At 53.0% G+C, this 11,593-nt stretch overlaps 1 protein-coding gene across 1 annotated transcript in view; it reads right to left on the bottom strand.

Annotated features, from left to right (window-relative positions):
* Nucleotides 1-819: 819 nt before the first annotated feature.
* The window catches only part of LOC129343556 (cytochrome P450 2G1-like), a 25,313-nt gene continuing 14,539 nt past the window's right edge, over nucleotides 820-11,593 (bottom strand). Inside the window, exons 4-10 of the mRNA XM_054999825.1 lie at nucleotides 11,376-11,525; nucleotides 7,612-7,772; nucleotides 5,638-5,814; nucleotides 4,064-4,205; nucleotides 3,188-3,375; nucleotides 2,273-2,414; nucleotides 820-1,756 (exon numbers count right to left, since the gene is read on the bottom strand). Of these exons, the coding sequence (XP_054855800.1) occupies nucleotides 1,575-1,756; nucleotides 2,273-2,414; nucleotides 3,188-3,375; nucleotides 4,064-4,205; nucleotides 5,638-5,814; nucleotides 7,612-7,772; nucleotides 11,376-11,525 (1,142 nt within the window). The 3' untranslated portion in view covers nucleotides 820-1,574. The remainder of the gene's footprint in view (nucleotides 1,757-2,272; nucleotides 2,415-3,187; nucleotides 3,376-4,063; nucleotides 4,206-5,637; nucleotides 5,815-7,611; nucleotides 7,773-11,375; nucleotides 11,526-11,593) is intronic.

Here is an 11,593-nt window from a genome sequence, read left to right as displayed (position 1 = left end):
ACCGTCTCACAGAGCTGTCTCTCGGCTGCCCACCCAGGGTCATCAAAGCTGTTAATGTGTATGAGAGGTTGCAGAATTACTTGCGCTCCTATTTAGCGGGGGGGGGGGGAGAGGGTTAAAGAAAAAGAGCAGGATCCCACATTCCTGGGAGGAGGAGAAGCCTTTGACCTGCAAACAGGACCAGATTTGGGGAGCAGCACTCCCCGTACACCACAATGGGCACCAGTCACAGACTATCTACACAACCATCCCTTTCACAAGGGAGATGAGCATGACAGACACCTCATTCTTGCTGGCCTGTGTGTTTTGTGTATGTCTGGTTGGTTTTGCTGGGAAATTTTCAACATCAGAGCCCATTCAACAAAATGGTATGCATGTCAGTGCATGGACACAAAAACATCGCAAGATTCCAGAACAAAATTGAAAACAATACAAATAATGCCACAACCTCATTCATGCAGTGTTCATTTATGGTTGTATGCAGATTGTGCCTCAAAGGCATGAAACGGGCAACAAGCCGCTCAAAAAGAAAGTGTTCAAAAGCTAGTGAAGTGGGGGGGGGGCAGAGGCCCCAAAGACCCGCCTCCCACGCGCCACCCCTTGGTCTGAGGCCCACTTCGACTGCAAACATACCCCGGGCAGCGCAGGACCAAGCCAAACCTCTGCCTAACACAAGGCTACTGAAATCACAGCAAAGGGTGGCAACCGTATCTCTAAGCCACATTTGAGTGAATGCATCTGGCAAGTATGTACTCTAAGAGAAGCCGGCCCTTTTCTTCTTCCTTGGTGCTCAAGCAATGACTTCAGTTTGGCCCAAAGCAAGGGGCAAGCTTTTATTGCATAATTCACAGCTGTTACAATTAGTTGAATGCATTTTAAATGAAAGCTCACAGAGTCCAACGATTAATGAGAGAACAGGTAGCTTAAACCGATAAGCATTATGTCTATTGTATGGCCAGCGGAGAGGGGATTGTTGAGATATTTCTGGCAAAACGGGAACTAGAATAAAGAGGCTGCCATTTGGACTTGCGGCAGAACTAAGGCAGCGTTGCTTCTCACAGTTCACAGACTGGTAGGGGCTTAGAGGTGGAGAGGCTCCGCCCTGCCTTTGGGAATCATCATTATTGCTGACTGAGAAAATGTGTCACCCTCTTCGCATCTCTTCCTTGGTGGGCACAGCATTAGGAAGTGCCAAGTAAGGACCGAGTCGCACCACCTCCCAAGTGGGCCTTTTGGGTACGTCAGCTGTGGCTGACCAGTGGGATCACCTGTTACTACGTTGGCTAATGAGGAGAACTGCAGTTATTGGTTGGGACACGGGAACTGCTAAGCAGGGTTTGACCCGTTTCGTGCCTGTGAACACCCCCCACCCCACAAACACACTTGCTCCATACTTGGGAACAAATGCTAATCTGAGCGCATAGTGTGAAGTGTGGCTGCAATTTTTAAAAGCCCCTTGGTCACCACTAGCAGAGTTCACAACACTCCAGCCTCTCCCCACATGCTCTGGAAGTCCTGCTTGTGTAGCTTACAAGCATGCCATGCGGAAAAGACCACTTGTGCTTGACCTCTGCTCAGCGTGGGATCATGGACATCTGGTACATGGGGGCGATGTTGGCAAAGCCGCTCTCCAGGGGCGTTGTGTCGATGTCCGCGGGGGGCACAACAGTCTTCAGCTGGTAGCTCTGAAGGACGGTGGTGAAGAACAGGAAAAGCTCCATGCGGGCCAAGGCCTCTCCAAGGCAGATCCGCTTCCCTGCAACAAGAGAGAAGGAGGAGAACCGGGGGTGTGTGGGGGGGTGAGGGTTAATCAGCAGAGAAGAGCAGAGCACATTTTTACGGTGAGACACCTGGATCAGGTCAGAGTTCATTTTCCAAAGGTATACTCAGAATGGCTTAAAACGTGGGTGGTCTTTAATTGACTGGCAGAACTCGGTTCCCTGCAATTTTGGTGTAGTTTGCTAGAAAAATGGCCCCTCCAGACCCCTGGAAAGGGTTCCTCCTAGGGAATAAGGGAGCCAAATATATCTGGAATTCTGAATAAAACCTCAATCTGAATACCCTACCAGTATTTTTGGACCAAATATGAGGAATGCCGACTGTATACGGCATTCCAGATCACTGAATCTGAACGATACTATTAAAAAATAAAGGCTGCAGCGTAAAAAAGGGTCGCAGAAGAATCAAGTCCTGACAAAGTTGGAGGTCTCTTCCCCGACCGGCCCCCCCCCCCTCGCAAACCTCCTCGTTTGCAAGCGGGCACGCGGCTCACCCGAGGAGAAGGGCACGAAGGCGTCGCTCTTCTTGAAGCGCCCGTTCGCATCCAGGAAATTCTCTGGGGTGAAGGCGCTCGGGTCCTTGAATTTTGTGGGGTCGTTCAAGACAGAGCTGAGCACTGGGTAGATTTCCGTCCCCTGGACAAGAGAGACTCTCTGAAGCGAGGCCGTCGCCCTCCCGGAGCCAAAGCAGGCAAGGCCGGGGGCGAGCCTCGCCCCCCACCCCCGACCCCCCCGGCCCCCCCGCCGCGGCTCCTCCTTCGCCCTGCAGGCTGCCAACCCCCCCCCCCCGCGCGCCCAGTCACGTGACCCGCCCGCCAGGCCGCCGGGGGCGCCGCGCGCTTGCGCTGGCGGGCCTGCAGAAGTGCCCCCAGGGCCGGCTTCGGATGCGGCCCAGAGCTGCGGGCGGGCGCACGGTGCCTTCGGAGGGGAAGGCATTCCACCTCTGGCATCTGCCGCTGGGCGTAGGAAGAACCTGCGGCGCCGCGGCGAGGAAGGGGCCACCCTCGAGGAGAGCGCCCTCCGCGAAGCCCGCAGCAGCAGACCAGGCAGCCTGGAGTCCCCGAGGCCAGCCTGCGACCAGGGCCAGGAATGGGCAGGTGGGGCAGGAGAGAGACCCCCGCCCTCGCCGCCTTCCCTCCGCCGCACCTGAACCCAGGGGCCCTTGGTCAGAACACTCGGGACTCCTGGCGGGCAGCTGGTCCTTTTTTCTATAGCGACAGCCAGCACCGCAGCCTACGGCCAGCGCGCCACTGATTTCTCTCATTCTGCCACTCTGCTGACTACACTCCAGAGGTTGATCTATGCGAAGAACCACAGAGCTGCCAGCAGAAAGCCGGCTCCCGAGAAGACAGAGCAGCGCGCCCTCCCAAGCACAGCCCCTCGCGCCTTTCCATGCCGCCTGGACTTACCTTCGGGATGAGGTAGCCTCTGAACTCGGTGTCGCGGGTGACCATGTGAGGCACGTCCATGGGAATGAGGTCGCTCACGCGTTGCACTTCGTGGATGACGGCGTCCACGTAGGGCATCTGGTTCCGGTCTTCGATGTTTGGGGCCCGGTCCCGGCCGATCACCCGGTCTATTTCCTCGTGCATCTTTGCTGTGAAGCATATTGTTCGTTGACTTAGCTTCCTCAGCAGCCCCTCCCAGAGATCCGGGACAGAAGGCAAAACACTGAACAAATCCCAGCTGGCATTTTGAAAACATTTGCCATGGAGTGTTGATTTTCAAATTCCATTTTGTGGAGCACCCCTAAACCAAGGCAGTTATCTTAATTTGTCAGATTAGACAGTTGACATGCTTTCTAAAACCAACCATGGAGAAACTGGAAGGCTCTCTTCACTTAAATGGACACCAATTCAAATCCAGAGATGGTGCGTGTAGTGGTTAGAGCATGAGACTGGGACCAGGGGAGAGCCAGGTTCAAATCCTCTTTCAGTCAGGAGGCGCCTTGAGCAGCCTCGGCCAGTAACTCCTTCTTAGCCTAACCTACCTCTCAGGGTTGTTGTGAGAGTGAAATAGACAGGGGCAGCATGTAATCTGCTCCCCAAACAAAGCGTGGGAAAGCTCCCGCGGGCGGCGCAACGACATCATTTATGGAAGTGATGTCGCCGCGCCAGATGGGAGCACACGCGCAGTGCATGCTCTTGAGGTGCTTGCCAGTGGTGGGCAAGCTCCGGGAGCTTGCCCCCTCCCACCAACCAAATCCCCGGGAGTTTGCCTGCTACTGGCGAGCACCTGGGAACCCTATCAGTGTATGGCTACCCCGAAGGCTCCCCTCTCTGTACCTTGCACCTGGGGGTATTTCATCAGGAGGAGGAACCCGTATCTCAGGGTGGAGCTGACTGTCTCTGTCCCAGCAAAGAACAGGTTGAGGGTGGTGAGCTCCAGATTCTTGACATTGAATTCGCTGGAGGGGTTGTTCTTTTCCTGAAGGGAAATGGGAACAGGAACAAAAGTGTTAGGGGAAACTTCCCCTTGGTTTTTTTGCTTTGACAAAAAGAACAATTGTACTTTGGTTCAGTCGAAGAGCATGCTGGGAGGAACTTTGGCTGCCTCCCTCCCTTATTCTTCCTCTCCCCTACGTGCCCAGAACGAACTGTTCAGCTGTAGACTGTTGCAGATAAGAATATTCTGGGGCACTGGAATTTACAAGAGGACATGGCCTCCAAAGCGTATAAATGTTATGGCTTTGTTCTTGTAACACTCTCAAGAATGTCTCAAGAATGTAGCCCTCTTGGTATGTGAAAGGTAACCGAAATGTGCCCAATGAGTGTCAAATGTAACACACAATAGACTCAATGACCTGTCAATCTTTCCAGGGTTTTTGAGTAGGTGTTTTCTTATTTGTGTATGGAGAAACTTGATGTTCTAAATAATGTTTTTTAAATGATTTGTTTGTAAAAGCCTATATAAGATAGTGGGCATACCCTGTGTGGCATGTATTGCCCGGTTCTCTGCTTTGCATCAGTTTATTTCGGCCTATTTACTCTAATAAACGTTTGTTTATTTGCCAATATTTCAGCCTTGATTCATGGAGTGGTGAAACCAATTTTGTGGTCTCGCCCAGCTGGAAAATCGGTGAGTGCCCCTCACAAAAAGATCATGAGGACATTCGCTGGCTTTTTCCTTGCCGTTCGTGGTGGGGGTGGGAAAGTGAGTTATATTTGGAGGGGAAACATGAGGCAGGAGAACTGGATCCCTGTCTTAGGGGCCTGATTCCCTTCCCGTTGTTGCAGGCGTGCAAAACAGGTAAAATAAGTGGTTGGCCTACAGCTACAAGCCATTGCTGGGGAGAATCCCCCCTGCCCTGTCCTCTCAGGCCCTGTGGCGGCCCGGAGATGCTTCCCCTCCCGTGACGAGGCTGCTAAGGCGACCCACCTGGCCTCTGAGCTCTTGGAAGGGCCTCAGCACCCGGCAGGCCTCTGCTAGGCACATGCACAGACCGAATAAAATGGAAGGACATTGTTTGTGTGTGCATGCGTGAGCGTGTACATGTGTGCACAAAGAGCAGGCTAGGTTCTCAGTGAAAAGCCTAGCTCTCACGGTAACAAGCTGTTTGTAAAAATGATTTGCATTGTGGTCAAGTTACCAAAAGTAGCTGGAAACATTTTCATGTCTGATAACAAATCCCCCGTCTTGATTTTGAAGCCACTTTTTAAAAAGGAGGTGCTGTGTTTTGCTTCCTTGACATATCTTTTGCAAGCGGTGAAAGCCAAATATTTTGTAAAAGCTGCAACAGCCACCTGCCAGAGCTGCTGAGTGTGCAGCCGGCCCCTTGGCCAGCCTGGGATCTCCTGTCTCTGCCAAGCCCTGTGTGGTCAGCTGGGCAGCCCCCTTCCACGTGCCCGCAGCAGGATACCTTTTCCATCTGGATGAGGAAGCAGTCGATGAAGTCCCGGGGGGAGTTGGGGTCTAGAGTTTCCCGGTTCTTCTCCACTCTCTTGGCAATGAAGAGCCTCATGTCTTCCAGGATGTCGTAGATCTTGGTGTGGGGGCCAGGGAAGTACTTCAGGAAGCTGGCATAGATGTCGTAGAACTGCAGGGGGGGGGAAATGGAGCCAAGGAGCAGGTGATGAGTGTTAAAGGATTTGGGGGGCCCTTTTCATAAAATCCTGTTCTGAGCTTACATTCAAAGCTGACAGCACACAAAGCATGTAAGCGCGTAAGACAGGCCTTTCTCCAGCGTCAACATTCTTCCTCTGGAGACAGCCTGCTTGTCAGATAGGTCTCTGGCAGATGAGACGGGTCACTGAGCAAAGTATAAACCTTTTCTTGTTTTGGTAATTATAATTAAAGATAAGTAAGACTTCAACCTTGAATGCATTCTTTCCCAAGAGGCAGAGAAGTTAGCCGTGTTAGTCTGTGGTAGCAAAATCAAAAAGAGTCCAGTAGCACCTTTAAGACTAACCAATTTTATTTTAGCATGAGCTTTCGAGAATCAAGTTCTCTTCGTCAGATGCCTGATACAGAGACTCTGTATCTGACGAAGAGAACTTGATTCTCGAAAGCTTATGCTAAAATAAAATTGGTTAGTCTTAAAGGTGCTACTGGACTCTTTTTGATTTTCCCAAGAGGCTATCAGATCTGTTGCTCCAGTTTTTTAACTGTCTGTATAATTCATTTGTCACTCCGGCTTGCCAGAGGTCATGAATTCTGGGGCATGCATCCTTTTGCATCACTCTGATACCAACTTTCCGATCTCTTATTCTGTAAACAATTAGCGATTATCTTGTACACCAACCACACTAAGGGTTTATAAGATTCTCTGATGTGACTGGTCTTTACACATATGATCCTAAAGAGAAATGTTATGTGTCTGGGCTTATTTTATAACCAATAAACCCATTTTTTTTAATACATCACGGCTTTTCATGTCTTGATTCTGTGTGCAGTTATTGGCTGAAAGGGAGGTTTGAACTGACACACAGAGTACTTTAAAATAAATCCCCTTTCAAAGAGCAATTCCTGCTGAGGGGGTGGGTGCTCAGCAGAGATCACACCTCAGGCAGTTACACCTGAGGGGCATGAAAAGCCACCAGGAAATCACGCGGGTCTTTTTTGCATTCTGCCCCCCCTCCAAGTTTAAACAAGGGGCAGACGGACCCAGGGCAGTGGTCTAGAGGAACAGGAAGAAAGACAATGGGATCGGGTAAGAAGGGTGTGTGTGTGGGGGGGGGGGGTGTGGGTGTGTGTGTGGGGATGTGGGGGGTGTGGGGGGGGTGTGGGTGTGTGTGTGTGTGTGGGTGGGTGTGTGGGTGGGGGTGGGGTGTGTGTGTGTGTGTGTGTGTGTGTGTGTGTGTGTGTGGATTTCACAGAGAGATCTGAAGGCGTGGCAGGTGTCTGCTTGTTAAGAGATTGGAGCCAAACAGTTGTCAGTTCTCACTCTTTTGTTTGTATGACCTGTTATTTTTCATGACTGACCTGTAACCCTTCTAAATTGATTATAAAATTCCATTGCTTTCCTTTGGTTTGCCTTTGCAAATTATTCTACTGTTGTAAACAATATTGTTTTCTGCACCATATCCATAGGAAGGTATAAATGTGAGTGAGAACTTGGTTGGGCATGTGCCTTTGTTTAAAGTGTACGTTCGTTTGTTTTGACTGGGTGACTCCCAATAAACTCTTCCTTCTTTAATTACCAATTGTTGTCTGCCTTGATCAATTATAAGCATCACGGTGTTAGCAGGGGACTCCAAAACTGGGACTTAAGGAGATTTCCCCCTCACATCGCTGAATGGCATTTGGCCCGCGTTGGGGGGCGGGGTTAGCTCCTGTCCCAGCCAGGAGATTCCTTCCACCTGTTGGCAGCTGTTTCTTGGGGGGGGGGCGCTACCTGGGCCCAGGCTGTGCTCATCTCCCGGAAGCTGTTGTTCATCATCTCCATCAGGGCCTGGAACTCCTCGTCTTGGTAGTCAAAGCGGTCACCAAAGACGATGGAGCAGATGACATTGGAGACTGCGCGGCTCAAGAAGTAGGTGGGCTCAAACGGCTTCTCTGGAAGAGGACAAGGGCAGAGAGACATTTTGAAAGTCGGCTGCTCAAGGAAGTGTTGAGTTTGGCAGGGATTACAAAGTCAAGAACAACCCCCTGTCGCCCTCAGGGCATCTCACAACCAGAAAGATTCGGCCCTACTCTGCTCAGGACGTTGGGGCCCCTGCCACCCGAACAAAAGACCAAAGGGGGTCAACATCCAGCTAGGGCTGCCAGGTGCCTTTCGCCTCCCACTGGGAGGGTAGAGACAGCTGGCACTCACCTTGCGCCATCCACAAGGTCCTCTTCAGGTGTGCACTTTGCATGCATGTGCCCTGGGAAGTGACGTCACCATCCCGGCCACACAAGCACTCCCACACTCTGCATGGGGCCGATTCGACCAGTTTGGGGCCCAAATCAGACCCAAACGAAGCGCAGGGATGCTCCCGCAGCTGGCACGATGACATCACTTTCAGAAGTGACGTAGCTGCGCCTGTTGGAAGCGTGCATGTGGCGCACATTCCTGAGTTGCCTGCTAGTGGCAGGAAACCTCTGGGAGCTTGCCATCTCCTGCCAACCACTGGGTGATCGGCAAACAAGGGGGCAAATTCCCGGGAGTTTGCCCTCCACCAGCAGGCACCTGGGAACACCATCTATAGCCTTTCTAGTACATACTTTCAAAGCAACTCTCAATGACTCCGCCGGGTTTTCCCCATACCTCCTGATGCTTGGGAGAGAGCCTGGGCTCCCAATAGATCTGTGCTTTGCTGTCTCTGGGGTCAGAGGTGATAAGCAGACTCAGCTCCAATATGGGGAAAGGAGGAAGCAGCAGTTGCAGGGGGCCTATCCACCAGCCACAGCCAGGGCCGGCTCCAGCATCGCCGGCACCTGAGGCAGCTTGAAGGCCTTAAGCCACACACACCGGACTGCATGATGATGTCACTGCGTGTGACATCATCACACAGAGGCTGGGGGCGTGCATGGGGGCCTTCTAGCTCTCCCGTTCAGTTGCTCTGCAGGCCAGGCGCAGCCGGCCACACTGGCCGCCAGCTGCGCCTGGCCCGCAGAGCCACTGAACGGGAGGCTGCCCACTCAGCTGCCCCATGTTGCCGCCGCCAGCACACACTCCTGGCTGGTGGCGCTGGCTGCAGCTCCATGGCGTGCACCCCTGCCCCTGGGCCAGTGCCCTTCCGGCACCTTAGTGCCCTGAGGCAGCTGCCGGGCCGGCCTCAATGGGTGGGCCAGCCCTGGCCACAGCAGCAGCCCGCAAAAACGGCGATCGCAACAAACGTCACGACGATGTTCGAGTGCAAGCACATGAACTCCTACAAGGGGGCCGAGTGCTGATCAGAAACCTAGGCCTCCCCGGAAAGCACCAGGTGGCTGACCAATGGAAGGCACGGCCATATATTGTAGTAGATGAGCTGGGAACGTTGCCGGTGTTTAAGACGCATGAATGACACTGTTGACTCTCATGCCCCAGCTGTGGGTTCCTCAGAAGCCATCACAGGAGGCTCCAGTGCTAGCACGACTGTGTCAAGGGAACCGTCCCATGAACTGACCCAAAGCCCAGTCAGAGAGGAGGTCACAGTCGCCCCTCCTGTTAGAAGATCGACCAGGGAAATGCGGCCGGTCAGAATGCTGGCCTGTGATGAGCCTGGCGTGCCCAGTTATGCACCTGTTCAACCACTGGAAACGTTGGCTACTCGGGTTTGGGCGTAAGTGGATGCAGCTTAAATTTGATATACCGCTTTCATAACTTACAGTTTGCTGGGAAGGCAAACTAATGTCTGGAGGGGGGAAGAACGTGGGCCTGTACTGAAAGAAGGGTTTGGGCCTAGGTCTGATGAGTCGACTGCAGGTACTTAGGCCAGACCTAGCAGACGCCTGATGTGTACAGAGGCTTGTATTCATTTGCATGTTTAGCAAAGGCTCATGGGGCATGTTTTTGAAAGGGCCGCCAGGACTAAAAGAGGCGGTATAAAGCAGGGCTGGCCTGGCTGAAAGGAGAGAAGCTAAAGCTAGTGCAAGTCAAAGCACGTTTCCAAGCTTTGGATCCAAAAAGGACACAGAGCTGAAACTGCTACCTAAGAAAAATGGGATACCTTCTTCTTGGGAGTAGCAGCAGTTGGGAAAACATGGAGGAGCTGGGGAGAGCAAAGAGCCGGAACTGCTGGCAGCTGAACTCTCCATCGACTGCCTGAGGTCAGCATCCTATACGGAGGGGGCCACACTTCGTCTTGCCAGGAGGACTGGGGAAGCGCGCCGGGGCAACAAACGAGCCCGAGGACTGAGCCAGCATCTTCACAGGCAGAGTTCCTGCTGTTGCACGAAGGCCTCCTGGATATCTGGGACTCCGTTCCTGGCAATCCCCTGGAAGGACCCACAGGACTGCCCGTGCCCTCTACCAAGTGGACTGTGAGTAGGACTCCGCTCTGGGGGCGCCGGTTAGTGAGCCACTATTGATAGCTCTGGGAACGTTTTTCAGAGTTGCGTTGAAATAAATTGGATTTGCATTTTGAATTTGTGAACATCACTCTAGAAACTGAACCTGACCCTCGGGACACTGGGGGTAACAGACAGAGGGAAGAGCTGTCGTGTGAGACCGGACTTGGACGTTCAGCATCATTGCCAAGCCCTCCCCACCCCAATGCCTCCGCTGAGGGAGGCAACAGCCCCACCCAACCTTTCCTTCCTTCTCTCTGCGTAGTTCTGTAGCAGTCACCCAAATGGGAGAAACGTCTCTGACAACAGGACCATTTCACACTGCAAAGAGCGAAGGATCGGGGGATTGCTCCGTCCAGTATTCCTGGCCTCTCAGTCTGTCCCCAGGACCGGAGGCCAGGGAATGGCTCTGATGGAGCAGAGATGCCCCTGGTGGGCCTCGAAAGTCAGGAACCGGCTCTGTTCAGGTGCCCGTTGGAGATGGAAGAGGTGAGCTTCTTGCCTGGCGGGGGGCGGGGGGCGGGGGGCAGAAGGCGGTCTGTGAAATATGGACACACCTGTCTACTTGGCTTCTATCATGCCTTTAGCAGCAGCTGGATCTGCCGAAAGCAGTAGCAAAGATGTTTTTTACCCCCAGGTATGAAGCTGATGCCGAAGATGCCGCTGCTGTGAAAGGCACAAGCCTGGGAAAGAAAGTGCCGCACTTCGACTCTGGGAGACAGAGAGGCATAGGCGGGCTTTCCTGCAAGTTGGCAGAACCACCTGCAGCCCTGTGTGTGCGCGCGCGCGCGCGTGTGTGTGAGAGAGAGAGAGAGAGAGAGCGTGCAGATATTCACAGGACCCCCCCCTTCTCTCTCTCTGGAGATCTGATGGGGGGTGGCTGATTTGCCACCCTACAAGAGGGCCTCTGTGCCTCCACCTGAGCTCCACCTGTATCATTTTGAATAATGCAAGTACGGTCAAGGTGTCCCACTGTTCTCTTCTCCAAAGGGAAGCAATCCAGGCATCTGTTTCCCCTAGAACTCCCCACCCCATGTGGCACAGCTAACAGCACCCTCACAATCATGTATGCAGACATGCTTGTATGCATGTATGTACGTGGCACGTGCAATCAAGATGCAGGTGACTAATGGGAATTTTAGCAAGGGGCTTTCGAGGCAAGTGGGAAGCAGAGACCCTCACCATCGGTCTTCCGGAATTCCTCCAGCAGGAACTGAGCTTCCTCCTGGATCCTCTGCTCGATACTTTTCTTCCCCATCCCGAAATTCCTCAAGATGGTGAGGGAGAACCGTCGCAGCTGCTTCCAGCGCTCTCCATTGGCAAACACCACCCCTAGGGAAACAGGATCCCGGTGTTAATGGCAATCAGGAAAGAACCCAAAGAGTGCCCTCGGGGAGAGG

This window comes from Eublepharis macularius, chromosome 15 (genome assembly GCF_028583425.1).
Source record: "Eublepharis macularius isolate TG4126 chromosome 15, MPM_Emac_v1.0, whole genome shotgun sequence".
Classification (NCBI taxonomy): Eukaryota; Metazoa; Chordata; class Lepidosauria; order Squamata; family Eublepharidae; genus Eublepharis; species Eublepharis macularius.
The sequence above is the reverse complement of the archived record's forward strand: the minus strand, read 5'-3'. Positions and strand labels throughout refer to the sequence as shown.